At 42.4% G+C, this 20,738-nt stretch overlaps 1 protein-coding gene across 2 annotated transcripts; it reads left to right on the top strand.

The window, feature by feature from the left end:
* Window positions 1-2,065: 2,065 nt before the first annotated feature.
* ALDOB (aldolase, fructose-bisphosphate B) lies at window positions 2,066-17,994 on the top strand. 2 transcript variants are annotated; one of them, XM_044452473.1, is made up of 9 exons: window positions 2,066-2,165; window positions 12,125-12,241; window positions 12,873-13,084; window positions 13,606-13,660; window positions 14,091-14,251; window positions 14,357-14,440; window positions 15,727-15,901; window positions 17,057-17,256; window positions 17,467-17,994. In XM_044452473.1, the coding sequence occupies exons 2-9, from the start codon at window positions 12,130-12,132 to the stop codon at window positions 17,560-17,562; spliced, it is 1,095 nt and encodes a 364-aa protein (XP_044308408.1). In that variant the 5' UTR covers window positions 2,066-2,165; window positions 12,125-12,129; the 3' UTR covers window positions 17,563-17,994. The 2 variants fall into 2 exon arrangements, with proteins under 2 accessions (XP_044308408.1, XP_044308409.1); XM_044452474.1 differs by lacking the exon at window positions 2,066-2,165 and adding an exon at window positions 6,208-6,316.
* The last annotated feature ends 2,744 nt before the right edge of the window (window positions 17,995-20,738 follow it).

Below are 20,738 nucleotides of genomic sequence, written 5' to 3'. Positions count from 1 at the left end.
TGTGCAAAATGCCTTTCTTTGCATAGGCAAAGAATCAAATTTGATGGCTGTGTGGTAGTGGAAATAGAGAAAAAAGCCAAGTGATTTATACAAAATGTAGCATATATGTTACATTTTGTGAATGCACCATTAAGAAATGGCAGGGCACTGAACATAGCAGTAAGAGTACACACACACATGCATCTGAAGGACAGGATTCCTCCAAATGAGCTCCACGTATTCTTGAACTATGGTCTGGAAAACTTCAAACAACAAAACAGTTGTGCAAAACAGGTCCCTTAACTTTTGTGGACACATGTGGGAAGTGCTGTGGGCAACACCACAGAATCCTTATCAGAGTAGATCCAGTTTAACAGCTGCCTGTCACATCTATGGATCATACACAGCATCTTTGGTTTCACGTTTATTGAACATCACAATGTCTCCTTAAGACAATGTCTTCCAATTTAGATAATTGCTGGTACTGCAATACTGCTAATGTTTTGGTAATGTTCACTAGTTGTTTCTTTTCAGGGGGAGTTTATTACAGATTTAATAAAGACTGTATTATTAACTTACATGATTTTAAAAAGCATCACATGCATTATGGAAACAAACGATCAGCACAAACAGCTTCTTCATGCCCTTTTGGCAGCTGAAAGACAGATATTAAATCACTGGAAGGTAAGACAGTCACTTCCTATAACATAACAAATTGAGAAACTTCCAAAACATTCAATATTTATTAGGTGGCCTATATAGTCTACCTTCAAAGAAGAATGTATTTGGGCATTTGATCCATTTTTTGAAGCCTACATATAATTGCTAGAAAGTTGTATGCTTTTCATATCAATTCATGTATAAATATTTAAAAAACCAAAAAGATATTTAAAAAGTATAAATAATTCATTTTTTCCAGTGGCTAGTAAACACAACACCAGGGACCCCTCTGGCGGTCTCATTGTGGGTATTCAGGGGCATCATGGCATCCTCAGAGTCTGAATTGGGCACGCCAATTCAATTCAATTGGGCATGCCACTCTAAAAGTTTCTTACTGGCTTCCTGGTACTCCTGCAAGGCAGATTACAGATGTTCCCAAACTAAGAGTGAACAGTTGAGCGAAAATACCCCCTTTGTGAGACTTAAATTCATTTATACACACTAGAAGTTGTCTGCCTTTGTATCTTCTAAGTGAGGCAGCCAGATGAAAGTTAAGTCTGCCCAAGCTTGTGACAGCCTACAGACAGGTGCAATGCTACTTCCCACAGCATTTGGGGTTTTTTTTTTAAGTTTTATTATTATTATTTTCTACAAACTAAAAGAATCTAAAAAACATCAATCATCAGAGACATCAGACCTACTGGGTCAGCCGCCCATTTTTTTTTTATAGCAATCCGTAGATATATTCAAATCTACGCATAGTCCCATTTCTCAAGCCAATAATAAAAAGAGTTCCAAGTTTGATAGAAGTATGTATCCTCTTTCTCCTTCAGAGACAAAGTCAGTCTATCCATTTCAGCACAGTCCAGAACCTTTTTTAAAATCAGTTCATCAGTGGGTGGTTCTTCACTCCTCCAATGTTGGGCAAATACAATCCTTGCCACAGTAATTACATGTAGAATCAAATGCATCGCTTGTTTATCAACATCATCAGGCACAATGCCTAGTAAAAAGACTTCAGGTTTAAATATGAAAGATTTTTGTATGCTCACAGCGTTTGGTAACGACTAGTATGTAAGTGTGTAGACAGGCAGCAACTTGCAATATTCATGCTTTGATGCTATGAGCACTTCTCTGGCAGTAAGTGGCCACTGAATCCTGAATAGGCCTGTGCAGAATTGGTGCAACCCCCCCCCCTTTTTTTTTTTTTGCCTGTGAACTCTAACATGTATTAAATGTCAGTACATAGGAAAGCTGTGTGTGACATGGCATGCAGGAGAAGTGGGAGGGGAAGGAGGCATATCTTACTGGCTCAGCACTGCCACACTTCAGCAACCAATCGCAGCTGCTGAGCATGGACACCTCTCCAACCAGCTTGAAGCTCAGGAAGAAGGAACAAGAAGTTAACCAGGAACATTACACGCAAACATATAAAATGTTTCAGCACTGCAGAATTTGACCTGTTTGACTGCAGCCACCTCACCGACAGGAGCATCCGGTAGCGGCTGAGGCAATCTACCCAAACGGTATGTGGCTATGAATCAATGTGCATGCCAAAAAGAGTAAAGAAGAAAAGAAGTGGGTGTGTGTCTATACATGGGTGTGAGTGTGTAAGAAAACTGTGTATCCTTTGCGGCTGCTTGTATGTTTCTGTCTCCTCTCTCTCAATGCAGAAAACTCCAGCAGCCTGTAATCCTATGAATGCTTCCTTTGAGCTCATTGAAATCAGTGGGATTTCCAAATGTACACATTTGTGCTGATATCACACCTTTTGCTGCTAGAAGTCGGGGGAAAGAAATCTAGTAGGGGTTTTCTGTTTTTCAACAAATAATTCTCAAAGTAATTCTGAAAGATCATCCAGCCTTGATACTGACTGTTCAGACAACTAATTTAAACAAGTTTTCCCTGCTGTTAGCACAAATGTTGCCCAGAAAAGTACTGAGGCTTTTTTTCCTTAGGATGAATTCTAGTATCTCTGATGAAGATAAGAATTCTGCCACTCCTTCCTTCCTTATTTATTTATTTATTTGATAATACACGTAGACTTTGTACTAGCAACGTGCTTCATAGTTAGGGAATGAAGGGACCCTCTGTCAGCAAAGACCCCATCTTATCCCACAAGGCTTGCACAAAAATAGAGGTGTCTCTTTGTAGCTTACAGCCAAGGCAAGGATCCTGTGGCCTTCCGGATATTGCTGACTACAACTCCCATCATACCTGACCACTGGCTGTCTAGGAATAGGAGGGGGCCTAGTCACATGTTTGCAGCCTGGGGTCCATAATTATTTACCTGCACCAGTGTCGGCAAGTATCTTCAGAGCTTGTAAAGAGGGACTTTACTGCTTGCAAAGCGCAGTGAAGGGGTTCTGCTCCTGTAGGCAGACTGGAGGGGGCATCTTTGCACACACACTGAGGGTGCGTTGCAGAATCTGCCACGCCATTGCTGATGATCCTGGGGAGCACTGTACATCCCAGCCATGCCAAGAGCGGTTTGCCTTCAACGTGGCACAGCAGTCCAGAACTTTTCTGCTTCTGTGATATTGGATTCCCTGTGTAAAGTCAAACTAGATGCCACCAAGGAGATTCATTGCCAGATCTGCACATAGCTTATTTAGAGGTCCAGTTTGGACGGGGGCCAGGGTCCTTCCCTCTGTGCTTCTTCTTGTGATTTAAATCATTTGCTCCCAGGTTGCTATTGGCTGTTGTCGTGCATGAAGCTCCGACAGAAACAGTGACTCGCGAGGAGACCTTGCCCTTGGCACCCAGTGCCCAATAGTCGACCCCACAACCCAATGCAGGGACGGCTGAACCAGCTACTGCATCTTTCCCTGAGCCCCAGCCCGTTGAGCAAACGCCTGGACCTTTATCAGAGACAGAGAGTCATGAGAAAGAGGGAGCTGCAAGTTCTACTCGGAAGGAGGCAGGGCAAACTGCCCCCCCCCCCCCCCCCCCCAGGCTGATCTCCCTGAGCCAGAAATAGGTGTCGTAGATTTCTCAAAAGCCGAGAACAGACTTTTTTATGCAGATTTGAACAACTGCAAATTAGACAGCGTAAGAGGGAAGAAAGGTGTGACTTGGGAGAATGATCCCTCGTGGGCTCAGAAAGGAAAGCCATTATAGGGCTGACATCTGCTTAGCAGGGACTGCTATTAGAGAACTTATCTATAGTATTGTAAATCTTGTAGACAACATTAAAGGACTTTAGTTTTATTACTCTATGGAGAGTGGAATGTTTCTATAACGGGTCCTCGACAGTCCCCCCACGACAGCTGTAGAGTGGGAGATGATATGTGTCCTGTGGACTTGCTTTCCCCTCAAAAGGTAATGCGAGTTTTCTAGTGCAGAGTCCTTCCGCACAAAAATCCACTCATGATTATTCCAAGTTTTCTTCCTTTTAGCAAGAGAATTTAGAACAGCAAGAGAGATCCGTCAATTAGTTGTTGCTACTGTGAAACGAATAGGAGTTGGACAATCTTGGTTTCTATGGAAAATCATCTGATTACCAGCAGTTCCCAGTCTACATTCCATCTGTCCCTGCTCTATTAGAGTCAAGAGTTACAAAAACTATTGGGAAAGCAGCTTATGTTACCAGATGAAAACAATCCCATTTAGTGCTGTTGATCCACACAGAAAGTTTTCAGATCCTGCTGGGTCCACACAATCACTGGCTCATCCAGCCCAGCACAAGCCACCAGCTATGTGTTGTAGCAAGTTTTGGAGGTAGAAGGGGAGCTACCTAAAGGGAGGTTTACTGGGGCCCAAAGGGACCACTATTCTTGGCTGTCAGGCCCTGTTTGTTGAGTTGTGTAGGCCTAGCAAATTACATCCTGCCACTCCTACCACAATTGTTCAGTAGGCTTGTTTCTAAAGTATGCCACATTCCCCAGCTATTAAAACAGAGCTTTGGCTGAATGGCAATTGCTTATTGCAGTACAAACTGGCTTTAAAAACATTTCACAAGTTCCTTTCCTGTGGTGCTTCTTCATGCATGGCATTCTAGCTGGCTGATTTCCTTCTCTGTGGAACTTTGAGGGATAATTGTTGAGTGCTATTTAGGAAGGATGTCTGTGGAGGGGGAGTGTCTTCAAACCACATGTGACAATTCACCACTTTCCATACATAGTCCATTTTCTCTCTTTCTCTTAAGGCAAAACTAACTGGTTTAAAAATGCTGTTGCTAAGTTGTTTCTTGGCAGATAAGGCTAGTGATATGCAGCACTTTAAGGAAACTTATTAAAGAAAAGGTCTTAAAATGCACTGCTTTGGGATTTATTTTGCAATTTAATTCTGCATGTATCCAAGAGCAGGAACTGCAGCAGCTGCCGAAGACTTTCCCTCCCTCACTGAAATCTGAAATGATGCCTGTGCTTTCAGTCTGAACATGATTTTAGAAACCTTTCTGAAGGCATCTTGGGAATGGACAGAAACAGCAAAGGATGTGGGAGTGAGTGGTAGAAAGAAGGAAGGCAGGAAAGAAAGTAAAAGATCTCCAGAAAAGCACCTCTTCAAACTGCAGGTAGAGGAGGGAACCTTTAAGCACACATGCACGTGCAGGCCTGCGTACAACTTGGACACTGGGAAGAAGGCTGGGATAAACCCTCTCTCCCTACTATGGCAGTTTTGTATGTGCAAAGAATTTTATCTGTAAGACATCAGTGCTCACAGGATAGGTGGATGTGGTGCCATCCCATTTCTTTTAGGTGAACTTGAGCACACCACTTTGGCTATGGTGGAAGCAGCCGCATATAATGCAGCTTTTTTTCCTAAGCTGGGCAAAAAAAAAAAAAAACCCTGGTCCTCTACCCGGCTTGCCCTTTGAAAATCCCATTCCAAATTGTTTGATGCAGGGTTTCTACAGTGCAAAGTCACATGAGCAATGTAATATTAATGCCATAATGAAAACGCTCATTTCAAACTGCATCAATTCCTTTTATTCTACCCTTATAATTCAGTTGTGGATGTGGAGCCTCCCTGTTTTAATGAGCTGCCAAAGGTATTTTCAGTGTTTTTGTCCTTCCAAAGCCAGGGATCCACCATGCCTTTCACTTTCTGCTGTACCAAGGGGAAATCTGTCATCACCCAGTGGCACATGGAAGGGGCTGTTCTGCTGACTTGCACTGCACACTTCCAGTAGGCACAACCCATTAATCCCTATCCATCCAAATACACCCCCTTTCCCTCAAAGCAGCCTCTCAACCATTCTCCCCTGCCCCACCCCATCCTCATTCAGGGCATTTCCCCACAAGGCAGTCCAATACTAATTCAGCATGTGCACACACACACACTGCTGTATGTTGTACGTGGCTACAGCTCCATTTGGAGTATTCAGTCAGTAACAAAACTTGATTTTCCTTAGTGCAAGAAAGGTCCTGGGTCCCCATAGAAGAAGGCTTAAGCTAGCGTGCTTAGTAGGCAAACAGTTTTTCTTCAGGAGCACAGAATTATTATTATTATTATTATTATTATTATTATTATTACAATAAAGCCATCTGAAGTTTTTTTTTAAAGTTCATGGCTTCAGGTCTTTATTATGAGTAGCATTTTATTAGTTCATTTAAGAGAACTGATAATCAGCTGACCAGCCTCATGTTGTTTCTTGCCTGAGTTGAAATGGAGGAATCTGGAAGACAGCTCTCCTTTCAGATGTGAGGAGTGCCTTGCAATAAGCGACATTAAGGTATCGCATGGTATTGATTTCTGTCCTCATTATATTCAACTCCCGCAGCAGAACCTCAAGCTCAGGGGCCAGATCTGGTGCTCCTGGGGTCTCAACCAAACCCTTTCACCCAACCGCCAAAACTTTGGTGGTTTCCTAACTTGTGCATATTCTCCCCCCCTGCCCCCGGCCGCCCCTCAATTCTAAAAGATTGGGGAAGGCTTAGTTACTAATAAAAAGAGCTTAATGAGAAACTGAGCCAGCATTTTGGCCCCTCCTCTTTTGACTTTGGCCCCACCCACCACTGGAATAGCCCCCTTGATAAATCTGTGAAATGGAACTTGGATTTGGGGCTGAAAAGGCCCAGCTCTAATGTTCAGGCTCACACTAACCTCATTTGATGCACATTACTTCCAGATTCCCACTATTTATACTATTTATTTATTGCATTTTATGTCACCCCATTTGTATGTCACCCCATTACATAGCCAGAGGGCACTCTGGGTGGCTTACAGAAAAACAGGCAACAATATATCATAAAACCATAGCCTATTTATTTACTTAAACATTTGTATGCCGCCCAAGTGTGCCACAGCACCTCTGGGTGGCTCACAATTACAAGATAAAGACACAATAAAACATAACAAAAACCAATGACACATTAAAAATAAAATAACAATAGAAGCAAAAAATACAAAACAAAGGTCTTATGGTATTAGTTATTAAAATATTTTTAAAAGGGAAGGTCTTTGTCTGGTGTCCAAAAGAAAGTAATGAAGGTGCCAGGCGAATCTCCCTGGGGAAAGCATTCCAAATATGGGGAACAGCTGCAGAAAAGGCCCTCCTCCTAGTGGGCTAGATATTTTTTATTTTATTTATTTAAAACTTTTATATCTTGTCACCACATGCCTCGACATCTTGGGACTGTTTACAACCACAGAATTAAAAACAATAAAACAATAACAAATTCAATAAGATCATATAAAACAAAAAACAAAAAAGCAACTGTTAACGATATTTTAATTTTTAAAATAGCCATTAAATAAAAAGGTTAACACTATAACATTTAAAACCTCTTTGCAATCAGTAGTGTTGTGAATCCATAGTGGCTCTGCATGCAGAATCAGCAGTTAATATCACACCTTCACCCATACTATCACCACAAAACCCACTCGGCTGGGCATTAGCTTTATTCTATTTGTGCTTCCGGACTATCCACCCCCACTGCCTCCCAAATCTTGTCACCTTGCCAATTTCCCACCAATCACATTGTCGCTACCAGTGATGCAGACTGTTCATATAGTGAGGAAAGAGCAACCTTAGGAAGACCTCAGGGAGAAGTGGAAGCCTCCTGCATGAGGATTGCAGGGGATGAGATGATTCTCAACAATCCTCATATAGGTTGCTCTTTTGCCACCGCTGCTTAACAGAAAGAGCTGTTTCTATGGGGACTGGTAGAGTAGCTGTGTGACCCTCAAGTCAGCATCACATGCACTCCTAGGCAGAAGAGCTGTGCACTCTATAAGGGCCAACCAAGATGCAATAAAAGATTATGCAAACTTTTGCGTTCTTCAGAACTCTTTATTAGACTGAGCAATTAAAAAAACAGGGCATGGGGAAGAGCAGAAAAATGTCTCATTTTTTAAAAAATACACAAACTGCGCCCCTCCATCACACACCACATTTTAAGATGACCTAAAAGCAACACCATGCCAATCATTTTGAAACTGCCCTGCTTTCCTCTCTTTTCCCCCCAAACTTCTGCACTTTGGTCCACAGCCTGTTGCAATATTAACAGAAGACAACCTTTGCACTGATACCAGAGGCGATTTCATTCTGTCTCACTTTTGTTGCTGCTGCTGCTGCTGCTGCTCCGCTGCCCTAAGCAAAGAGAAAGAGGGCTACATTCCAGTACTATTGACAATCCGTGTCAATGTCCTGTGGTACCTTCGCCAGAGACTGAATTAGGTAAACAGCCTTGTTTGCTTAAAATGTCACCAACCACTCTACATTCTGGAAGAGTTCAGTAGAACTGCAAAGGCTTTTCTAGTTTTGAAGTGCTCATGCTAGGAAAATATTATTTATTTTAGACGTGTTCCTAAGCAGCTGCTCATTTCCCAAATGGCTCTGGGGGCAGGGACAGTAACATTTGGAAGACGAATAATGAAGGGTGCAATCCTATGCATGTTCAGACAAGTGAAAAAGTCCTACCATCACAGCTGGCTGAGACATGCTGGGAGCCGCAGACCTTATTTTCTGCCTAATCATGCTAACGATTGGAGAAAGCTCTCCATAAGACCACTAAATTCAGAGTAAAGAAATAAACTAACTGTACCGCCACTTGTAATGGTTAAAGCACCACCAAATACTTTGAAATGAACGGCTAAAACCTGTTTTTCGAAAAACATTGGTGTTAATGCCAAGTGAGCGGAGATGCCAGCAAGCTACTTTGAGTGTTGATGTTTTCAAGGAGGAGAGGAAAACTTTGGACCGCCCTGCCCTTTTGTTAGTCTGTGAAATGCAGCCTCCATGTTCAGAAACAACCTCTCTCTGAAGACTGCGCATTAAGAATAAGCTGGAGTAACCTGAAAACATGTAAGAATGGTCAGTGCTAATTACCAGTTAGGTTGCCATTTGGGAACTTAAGTTCTGATGCAGAGAGGCACTGTACTGTTAGGGTGAGAATCTGCAAAGACTGCATCCTTCCTCAAAGACTACATCCTTTGCAGATGTAGAACCTGGGACTCAAGAAATGACCCACAATTTGGATATTCTTTTTGAACAAGCTTTTTCTTGGGATCAAACCACTTATTTAATGACCATGGTCCTAGGTTGCTTCCAGACAAGAATGCTGTACCCCAGTTGATTCCTATTATTTTTATATACTGAAATGATTTCAGGCTTCAGTGGACCTTTAACTTTGAATTACTCCTTTCGGGTATGCTGATTTGGGCCTCTGCTTCCCACCCACTGCTTTACAAAACCTATCTGGTTTCAGCCTGTTACTTCACTCCTGTCCTTCTTGAGCAATCTCTGTGTTTCTTGGAAATCTTTCCCAGTAAAACCTGGCTTACTTCTGAGAAAAATGACACAGCACATCTTATCTCCAATCCTTGACCTTGACATTTTTGAAGAACACTGCACACTTAGGTGATGTTTTCATTGAAATTCATCATGACCACATGAAGGTCCCTAGTTAATCACCACCAGTTCAGAGCCCAAGAGTATATATGAGAAACTGATAAAAATGAGAAGAAAATGCAAAAGACCCTCTTCAAAATGAACCATTTTGAACACTGTAATTTTAAACTGAACTGCCTCTGCATTCCAGTACAGTCAAACTGCGTGGGTAACATGAAGAGGAAGGGACTCTTATTGGGCAGCAAGTAGGCCTTGCTAGGTTTGTGCACACTTCAAGTCCCAGCAATTCATCAGTCAACGTACTATTATTCTAGAAAAAGTGGTGGCCATCCCAAAAACTCAAGGAAAGCACAGCAATCATCTGATGGGCAATTGTGGAGCACTAGCTTACTGCATAATGCAAATGTAAGCTGTCATCTTGGCCAGAACCTGAAAATCCAGAGGACAAGGAATTGCTAATCAGGCATTAATGATTAGCAAATTGTGTGTCTAGTTGCCTGCAAGCAATACACAGAACTCAACCTGCTTCCTACAAGCCTGAAAAGTTTCTAGGTGTATGTGAATACCCTGGAAAGAGTTAAAAGCTATGCACAGAAATGCATTAGCAAACACTGGGAAAGCAAGCCAGGCAAGGGGTGGGAGGTTGTTAGCACAGAGGTTTGTTAGTGCTGGGGCAGACAGTATGCTCTGTGGGAAAACAGATCGTTACTTAGGAACGAATGTCCCGATCTATAGTGGAAGAGAGATTTGCTGAGCCTGCAAGGAAAAGCGCACCTCTTGGCACTTTGGTCCACTTTTAAGTGGTCATTCTGCCTATGCGATGAGGGCCAGATGACCTGCTACCTGCAGCTTTGTCTGTCTTTTCTCTGCTTTTCTGTTTTTTTAAGGGAAAGCAGCTTCCATGGTGGCCAGTTTTCAGTGAAGGACGGTGGTACAGGGGCTGCGGTACCATTTCGCTTCTGGCCATCCACATGCAGGAGGAGATGTACTGTCTCCTGAGGGCAGAACTTGGTTTGTGTAAGACATTGGCAATATCACAGGAAGCCCCTTGCATTCTGACCAGTCCTTTTGCTTGCTTCTGTACTGTGCTGTTGCTTCCATAGTCCTCAGCAGGAGTATCAAATTTTGTTCAATCTGAAGGCTACATTCCATTTTTTCTTGGGGGCTAGATTCTAGTAGTTGGTGGAGCTGAAGACGTAAGATGCAGGGGCCAAAATACTAGCATTTTTAAAGTTCTTACTGCTAGTAACTAAGCCTTAGGAGGGGCATTTCTACATTTTAAGACTAAGCAGAAAATGCACAAAAGCTGAGAAACCACTGAACAATCTATGTTTGGGGAAAGTACTTGACCAAGGGAAGAGGTAGTAGCCACTGGAGAACCCTGGGAGGCTAGTGTGAGATCCCACATGGACCAGATTGGATTGCTGGCCTTTGCACTCCTGGCCTAGAGACAAATCTGTCTCTACAGAAGTTCTGCTATTTGAGTGCATGATCCTGACTCTTACTTTAGGCTCAACTGGTAGCATTTTACCTCACAAATTTGATTTGGCAGTGGTTTATCCTATCACAGCTTTACTTTCCATCTTCAAAAGAGCAATTGATGCTGCATGTGTCATACAGACAGGAACCAGAAGCACATGATGTAGCTGCGGAGGCCTCTAGAAAAGAGGACTAAAAGAAATACCCACATGGGGGTCAATGCCTCTAATTCCAGTTTTTCAAGCCATGGTGCACAGGCTCAGTCAACTGGAATTAGCAAAAGTCTCCTTTGCACTGTCTCAACAGCAAGTTCTTTCTGTCCTCCATGTTTATAAGATGCTGAAACCAGCAGCCACAACTACCACTCCAACCATGTGTCTACAAAGCAGGAATGGCTGAAAAATCTGCACGCCAGTCTCTAGCAAATCAAGGCTGCAACATAAGAAAATACTAGTGGTCATTTTATCTTGTATTTTTCTGATTATATTTCTCTACTGTGCAAAGAATAAGTTAGGCTGAGTGCCATGAAAGAATGAAATCACCTTATAATGGTTCTCTTAAGGTTTTTTAAAGTCTTTAATGTCCACATACTCTATTGAGGATGGATGGAAGATAGACCATGAACTATTAGCTACTGCCCAAACATTTCACCCATTTCTGGAGAACATAAATGCTTCCTGGTTGGTGGCATTCTTTCAAAAAATGGTAGATTAGATGGACTTTGGTCCAATCCCATGAGGCACTACTTAAGTTAAGCAACTATGCACACTGATAATTGCAAATTGGTTAAGTCTTGAGAAATAACCTTTCCTACGCACGGTTGCTTTACAAATCTGGAATGTGCTGGTGGATCATGGGGATGCTAAAAATAATGTGGAAGCAGCAAGTTGGTGCTCAAGACTGAAAGTCATCCTGCCTAGGTGTATATGGTGTTTGACTAACACAGCATTTTATATTTTGGCTAGGTGAAGATTTTTTAAACCCATATTAGTTTTCTAAAATTGGTTCCATGAAACACACACGTGTGTGAACGCATGCACACACACACACACACACACACACACACACACTACTATTGTAAACTAATTACTGTTTTTAAATTCTATTTTTAATCTTTTTCGTGGTAGTGAGAATACAACAAGAAAACTTCAGGTGGGTGAAAAACCAGGCTGAATTTTTCAAGCTAATGAACTGTGACTTTGCTTTCAGCCATCATGACCCACCAGTTTCCAGCACTCTCTCCAGAGCAGAAGAAAGCCCTCTCTGAAATTGCTCAGAGGATCGTGGCTCCAGGCAAAGGAATTCTGGCTGCAGATGAGTCTGTGGGTGAGTATAATCATTCACATGTTACTGTCCCTTCTCAATGTCTCTTCCACCTGCCCACCCCTCGTCTTCTCTTTGAGATGATGGGCGGAAGGTTAAAGAAAAACCTTTTATTTCAAAATGTAATCATGGAGCTCTGCATTCACAGTAGGAATGAGGCCCATGTTCAGAATTGCTATCAACAGCCAAAGGAGGAAATGCAGAGGTGAGGCTCAAATCACATAGCACAGCCCTTCCTGGACTGTACAGCTTTGGACTGCGGGCAAGGGAGGACAAATTCAAATGCTCTGCATCAAAGACGATCTACACATGAAAGACAATCATACTGGGAGAAGGTCATTCAGTTTTCTGTAGACTGGGAGGATCCCCCCCTCCTTAACATGAAGAGGCATTTAAGCATGAATTCCTAAAATTGCAGTCTGAAGTGGTACAGCCCAGGAAGGAATGTACCACACGGTAATTCTGAATATGTACCTCAGTTGCTAGAATGGAAGAAATAATAAATTTGATGCTGGAATATATGCCCTGAACTCATTAAATCTAAGTGTATGTGTGGTGGGGGCAGGAGGGAGGTCAGGAAAAGTTGTTCCAAATTGGGTGGCAAAAGTCTCTGACTTTTGATGGCTTTTCATAGGTACTATGGGTAACAGGCTGCAGCGCATCAAGGTGGAGAACACTGAAGAAAATCGCCGTGCCTTCCGTGATATCCTCTTCTCATCTGATACCTCCATCAATCAGAATATTGGAGGAGTTATTTTCTTCCATGAAACACTCTATCAGAAGGACAACACTGGAAAGCTCTTTCCAGCAGTCATCAAGGACAAGGGCATAGTGGTTGGAATCAAGGTGAACTGTCTTCAAGATCTTCTTCCAGAATTAGCAGTAGGAAAGCACAAATGTCCTGCTTATGGGTGCTTCCACATGAGGCTATTATGGTGCAATCTCTCTGTCTCATCTATAGCATTTTACAGCAGGGTCCCGAAGACAAAATCTTTCATCTGTAACCTTCCTGTGCTTCCCCATTTCGTCCATCTTTTTATCACAAAAAACATGGTTGAGAAAAAGACAGATGAACTGTACAATGTCTTTTGAAGGGTGGCACAAAAGGACCATCCTCTGTTTCAACTTCCCACTGCAAATGCAATGTAGCCACATTAAAACTTTGGAATAGAAAGACTTTGTGCGGTCGCCTTATGAACCATTTGGTTCAGTTGCAGGATGTAGATGTGTCGCAAATTTGATCACACAAATTAGACATGTACCAGCGCAGTCCATTTCACCCAATCCAGTTTATATGCAGTGACTGTGTACTTCCCAATATGGTCCTTTCCGTAGCCTTTAGCTAACACTTGTATTCATATCCACAGTTGGATAAAGGCACGGCCCCATTGGCAGGAACAAATGGAGAAACCACCACCCAAGGTAAGCTATTGGTGGGCACTGCATGACGTTCATTGGTGTTTTAACTACTGAAAAGAAAGGGTCAATCTTAGAATGATGCCAGTCAGCATAGCTGTTGTGGAAGTTTTCTAGGCTGTGAGTTTGAAGTTCATGAAAGCACGAGAGAAAAGACTGGAGGAAATGGGATGTTGGAGGCAAGTGACTTTTAGTCCTAAAATCTGAAGGGCTGAGGAAAATAAAGTTCATGGAAGCACAATCAAGGAGAAAAGCAAAGAACCTAGAGTAGCAAGGAAAGTGACTGTAGACCAATATGGGTGTAGAGTGGAAACATTTCTATAAGGCAGCAAAATGTCTAAAGATCCTTCAGAACTATTTTAAATTTCATCTCACATTGGATTGCAATGTGTCTTGAATGTCTTAAGCTACCTTTTCCTCTATCCTTGCCTTAAAGGACTGGATGGACTTGGTGAACGCTGTGCCCAGTATAAGAAAGATGGGGCTGATTTCGGCAAGTGGCGTGCCGTGCTGAAAATCACAGATACAACTCCTTCTCCTCTTGCCATCCAAGAGAATGCCAACACGTTGGCACGGTATGCCAGTATCTGCCAACAGGTATAAACTGGTTCCAGGGTGTTTCTGAGAGCTTGACTGGGGTGTGATGAGAGGGCAGGGTCTGCTAGCAAACACTATGCTTCTTTTCTCCCTTTTCATTTTCAGCATGGATTAGTCCCCATTGTGGAACCTGAAATCCTCCCAGATGGAGACCATGACCTCCAGCGGTGCCAGTATGTGACCGAGAAAGTAAGGTGTCATGTTCTTCCATCACAATGCAGATAAGCTCATTGTCAAAAATGTATTCTAAATGTCGAGGAGCTTTTCCAAAACTCTGTCCCAAGTTGTCCAAAAGGAAGAAAGTGAAAGCACATGAAGTTTAAGTTCATGATGGCTGCATCATTTATTTTGAAAGTGCATTGGCCTGCACCTCCACTTCTCAAAGCAATTTCAATCATTGTCCTTCCTTGCAGTGTAAATAGCATGTAGAACTGCTGGCTTTCGGGCTGGGAACGCATTCTGCTGGCTGAGTTTTAGGAAGGGCTTTTTTAAATGGACAAAGCACCCGGCATTTTCAGTGCAAGACTTATTAATGTCCAAGAAGTGAATCCAAGGAAAGCAATGGCCTAGTCACTTTTCAGGAACCTGTAGCATAAAGCAGTCATAATGAAGAGGCTCTGGAGGAAGCATTTCTTGCAGTAAAAGTGGTAAATGTGTATTTTTCTCTGTATCTCTGAAGTGTACAGGTTGCCTTTCTCCCCAAAGGCAGGCAACAGATAACACTGTAATTAGTAATTAAAATACAACAGTGGCAACCCCCGCCCCAAACTTCAGATTTGTCAAAGACACTAGGCCAATAGCAGTCAAATTGGCTCAAAGGCCTGGTAGAAGAAGAGCATAAGAAAGGCCCTGCCGGGTCAGACCAGAGGCATATCCAGCCCAGTATCTTGTTGGCAGACGGCTGAACCAGATGCCTCTGGGAAGCCCACAGAAAGACATGAGTGCCTTAGTGTTCTCCTGCTCATATTCCCAGCAACTGACCCAGAGCAGCCTGCAATTTCTGATGCTGGAAGCAATGCATCCATCATGATGTGGAGCCTTTCATTGCCTTCTCCTCCACAATAACAGCCTTGGCAGGCTGTTAAAGGCCTCCGCTGTGGGAGCCAGAGGAGTCTCTGCGAGAGAGCATTTTCTTCTTGCCTCCACTGTGAATTGTGCGTCTGTAATTGATGTTAGGGCCTAGGCCATATCACATAGCCCTGGACTCATGAAAGATGTGAAGACTCTAAATAAGGAAGGCAGTCCAGGTAAGACGCACCTCTGTGTGCACTCACCTGGAGCAATTCCCACTGAATAAAGCAGGATTTACTTTTGAATGACTACACCTAGGATTGCACTGTATCTGCTTTACTCCGTCTAGTTAATTCATTATTATTATTTAAAAAGTCAAGGTTGCCTTTCAGCTCAGCAGTCTTCCCAAGGCTGGTGGTGATGATAAAGCTCATGCTACTAGAAGCTGTCTGAATGTTTTCCAGGTGTTGGCTGCTGTTTACAAGGCCCTGAATGATCACCATGTCTACCTGGAGGGAACACTGTTGAAGCCCAACATGGTGACTGCCGGGCATGCTTGCACCAAGAAGTACACTGCTGAGGAGGTGGCCATGGCAACCGTTACAGCCCTCCGTCGCACGGTCCCTGCCTCTGTTCCTGGTAATTCTTCAGCCATTGCTGTCTAGCAGCCTTCCTCCAGCTGGTGCCCTGCCAGTGTTTTGGACTTAAATTCCTGTCTGCTCCATTCAGCAGAGCCAATAATCAGGAATGCTGGGAAATGTAGTCTACAGTGTGTGATGGGCACCATGCTTATGCAGCACCTTGAACCTCTTTTGCATTTACAGTTCTGCATCCACATTTCATGATTCTATTTTATTTAGTTTAAAGAAATTTAATGAAGGATGTATCTTGGCAGTCTGATCACGCTAGACAAGAGGTATAAGTGCATGGCCACTATATTTGAAATGTCTCATGCCACAGTGCTTGCGGCTAGTCAGTAATTGGTGAGAGCCACCCCTGAAAAAAATAATGCTCCAGATTACAATGGACTGTGCAGAACCATCAGCTGGTACAACCTGATGTGTTCAGCAACCACAGCATATTAAACCAATTTTGAACCATTTTGACTGGGTGCCAGTGCATTTCTAAACTTGCTTTATGTGTAGATGATCAGCTTTATAGCCCTAAAGAGCTTGGGAGCAGGCTGTCTGAAGGACTGCCTGAACCTAAATTAACCCTTCCAGGACCCTAAGATCAGCTGCAATGTTCTGACTCAAGGGGCCACCACTAAGTTCAGTCAGGTTGCTGGACTGAAGAGCCATGGCCTTTTCTGTGTTGGCCCCAACTTTATGAAATGTCTTTTGGTATACCTGTCTCCCTTTATAATTACTTTTAAATGGGCCTTAAAGACCTGGATGTTTCAGACCATTTTTATTTGTTATGACTGATTCTGATCTATATTTTATAAGCTGTAATTTTAAAACTTGCTAATATTTTTACTTCTGACCTGTTTTGAAATGGAATGTTTATGTTGCTGTTTTAGTTGGTTGGAGGTTTTTTAATTTAACACTGCCAAATATGTAAACTGAGTTGAGATGGTTCATGTCTTGAAAATAATACGGCAAATAATCACTTGTTCCTACCATCAGCATATACAAGGCACAACTGCCAGCACTGTATATACCTAGCTGGACTAAGTCACACATTATGTCATACAGCATCATGCGTAATCCAGCTCTATCTCCTCCCTTCTCACTTTACTTTGACATGTTGGTCTTTAACCTTCTGCCTCTGGTGTTCTGATTCAAATTGCAGGAATCTGCTTCCTTTCTGGGGGCCAAAGTGAAGAGGAGGCTTCCATCAACCTCAATGCCATCAACCTATGCCCTCTGCCTAAACCTTGGAAGCTGACTTTCTCATATGGACGGGCCCTGCAAGCTTCAGCATTAGCTGCATGGTGTGGCAAACCTGAGAACAAGAAGGCTGCCCAAGAGGCCTTTTGCAAAAGGGCAAAGGTAAGTCCATGTCTCGATAGGAGACCTAGAAATGAACAAGAAAATTTCCTTCTCATCTGAATTGGCAAGGTGAACGATACAGAAGTTAAATACTCTGCTGTGTAGCAAAGTATGCTGAGACCATACCCGAGAACACGCACACTGTTTTGGTAATTTGCACCTTCTCAATTCTTTCTTTTCTAACTAGCTGTTTTATCTTTTCTGTTTCAGATTAACGGTTTAGCTAGCAAAGGCCATTATACCGCTTCTGGGAAGAGCAGCACAGCAGCCACTGAGTCGCTTTTTACTGCCAGTTACACATACTAGCTCATAAAACAGTGCAACTACCTTGCCCATTTTGCAGCTGGCAGGAGACCCAACAGGAAAATATGGCACATCCAACTAGAAAGCTGCAAATGGATTGAGATAATATGCACCACTGCACACTTGCACAATGGTAAAAAAACTTCACTACATACACATTCCAAAAGAATTGGACATTTGGTATGGACATTGGACATCTATCAATCACTGCTTTTACACCTTTTATTTGGTTAGCTGGAATTTTTAAATGGCTTCCACAGTCAACTGAGGAGCTGGCTATCTTCAGCCCCTACTCGCTTCTCAATGTGTAAAACTCCCAGCTAATAACAAACAACAGGCAGCATGAAAGATCTTTTCTCAATCCATTATGTTTTCATTTGATCAACTGAGCACATTTTCTTCCACTGTGGAAAAATAAAATGTGTATGAAATGTTCCTCACGTGTGTATATGCCATTCATTTCCTGTTCCATGGTATAATTCATTTTGATCCTCAAGTATTTCTTTTATTAGAACCTTCTTTTAAGTGTCCCCTTGCACCTCAAGGAGCAGCCCTCAAGCTTTTAGTGAGCTGAGAGGCCACAGAGTCAGAAGTAGATGAAAGTGAGGCCAGCATGGCATGACTGACCCAGTGGAAGAGCCATTAGAGTCTCCCTTTTTTCATAGGTAAGGTTTGTTTCTAAAGCACTAAGCCAGAAACAGTGCAAGTTGCTCACAGTTATGTCTCCAACCAGCAGTGTTTTCAGGGCCAACTGCCATAATCAGCTTTTTTTTAAGGATGCAAAGATAAGAATGAATTATTTTCCTATTTCAGTCCCAGCCTTCCACAAGCCTAGGCCAACATGGGAAGGGCTTATCTATTTCAACATAACAACTCCCCACCGGGCTTAGAGAAATTGGCTGGTCTCCCACAGTCAGCGGGGAAAAGAAGCCACCATGGCTTGACTTCTGCCAAGTGAAATGAATTGGCTGGCGATATTTCTTGTGAAATGGAAAGAAAACCTAGTAATGATCTCTAAATTTCCATATATATGAATTACATATAAGGAATATATTCATATATATGAATTAGTATGCACATATTTTATAGAGCTAAAATCTCCATAAAATCTGCACATGTTAATTCACATGGGCCTGGGCCTCAAGTCTTTTAAGTGCTTAGATTCACCTAGATCAACTAATGAGCTTCATGGCTGAATGGGCCTTTGAAGACCCGTCTCCCTCTCTCTCATTAACTCTCAGCAGATTATGTAAGCTACACTCGCCCTGACACAAAATGACAAACAAGTTTAACACAGAACAGGTGCATCATGCCATTAACCTGTGCTGCTGTCAGCTAGGTTTGATTGTAGCACTGAAGACTCTGCCCAGTTCTGACAGGAGGGGTGAATATTGCCTGATCACAGCCTTTTTTCCTGTGCAGATCTGAAAGAACAAACTATGTTTAAAAAGCTTTAAGCTAACTGCTTGTGTTACAACTGCCACAGTTTTAGTATGAAACATTTTGTAGGCAGGCTACAGCATTCATAAGCATCATGCCAGTTAGGAAGGACACACATGGAGTTAAATCAAGGCTTTTAGAAGAGGTTTGTGTACATGCCCTTCAAAGTGAATTTGGTATTAAACCTGCATGACAAAATATCTTGAGACCTTAAGGGTAGCACTCTGGATTAGTGTCGCACTCTGTTACGGCAAATATCTGTAATGTGGTCTGTGTAAATTGCACAGCTAGGGCCTGGATACTCACAGATATGCGAAAAAAATATATAACCTGCCTTTGCTTGGGATGTTTTCACACTCAGACTAATGCACATGCTCTTGGTTCACGTGAGAAATCCTGTTAAGAACATAAGACCTGTGATATTTCACCTGATCTAGTCATGTCAAGGATCTTTGCAAAAGAGAAAAGTAAGATATACATGCAATCCTGTGCATTCATCATGACAGGGTCACAAAGTGTGCAAGCCTAAAAGCCATGGGCACCACTAATATGTGGTAGAATTTTTATCAGAGCCTGAGTTAGTGTGTACTTAGAAGAGGTCATTCCCAGGCAAGTGTAACAAGATGATGCTAAAAGCATTCTTATCTATGTATTTATTTATTAGATTTATATCCTGCCTTTTTCTTTTTTGAAGAACTCAAGGCAGCTTACATCATTACCCTCCTGCTGCTCTCAATCTTACTGCTACAACAAAACACTGTCAAGTAGGTTGGGCTGAGAGTCTGTGACTGGCCCAAAATTACCCAGTTGGCTTCATGACTAAACAGGAACTAGAACCCAGATTGCCTGAGTCCCAATCTCGTGCTCTTAACCACTACACCAACCTCTCTTTCAAGGTTTTGCACTAAAATACACGGGATAGCCTAATAAGAGCTGAGTGAGTCATTCAGTTTGGATGCTCCCTGAAGCATACAGAGATTTCTCTAGCTCACCACCAGTTTCAAATGCTATTTGTGGACACAGTTACACAGCACCTGTGAGTTTGCATCTCCTCTGCCATCAGCCTAACTGTGCTTGTAATTCTGATTTATGATGCAATCACTCATGTGGGGATAGTGCAAGGACAGCCAGAGTGAGTTATTGAATTGGCCTTAACCCTCCCCGCAAGCACCTAAATCCATTATTTTCTACATACTAAAAGGTTGCACACTGTCTCGATGGCTTTTTAGCAAATAATGCAGTTCATAAATCTTAATAAATAGATAACCTGAGAAGGAAAGAGAACAGTATGCTGCAAAACATAAGCGTAACTTTGTTTGGGACAATTCCATGATTTGTACAGGTTTTTTCCCTTAATTTAACAGCACATGCATTCCTAAAACTCCTCCAAGGGACTTTAATTTTGTGGTGCATGCTGGTGGACAATTTCAGATCTGCCTCTGCACGAGTTAATCTACATGTGCAACTGGTAATTTGAATTCAAAACATGTTAAAAGCTTGGTATCCTATCACATAACAAGCATAAAAAGCCACATTAAAAACATGTGAATAGTTTCATATGTAATAAACTGTAAAGAGAAAATTTAAATCAACACCCTGATCTAAACGCCTGGCCCTTAAGGGCTTACCTCACTCATTTTCTCCCCTAGTGTGCACGAAGTTCTGCTTGCAATCTCTAACAGAATTTTAAACACCCCTGTTGGGCCAAGATCATTTGTGGAAGCACTTTGAAACTTATC

The sequence above is a fragment of the Varanus komodoensis genome, unplaced genomic scaffold (assembly GCF_004798865.1).
Source record: "Varanus komodoensis strain SLA01 unplaced genomic scaffold, ASM479886v1 scaffold72, whole genome shotgun sequence".
In the NCBI taxonomy this organism is placed as follows: Eukaryota; Metazoa; Chordata; class Lepidosauria; order Squamata; family Varanidae; genus Varanus; species Varanus komodoensis.
Note: the sequence above shows the minus strand (reverse complement) of the source record. Positions and strands in the feature narration are given on the sequence as shown.

What these genes read in the sequence shown, in the direction of transcription:
- ALDOB (XM_044452473.1), top strand. Translation starts at nt 12,130, where the DNA reads ATGACCCACCAGTTTCCAGCACTCTCTCCAGAGCAGAAGAAAGCCCTC. An exon ending in GGCTGCAGATGAGTCTGTGG is followed by an intron (nt 12,242 to 12,872) that starts GTGAGTATAATC and finishes GGCTTTTCATAG; the next exon opens with GTACTATGGGTAACAGGCTG. An exon ending in GCCAGTATGTGACCGAGAAA is followed by an intron (nt 14,441 to 15,726) that starts GTAAGGTGTCAT and finishes AATGTTTTCCAG; the next exon opens with GTGTTGGCTGCTGTTTACAA.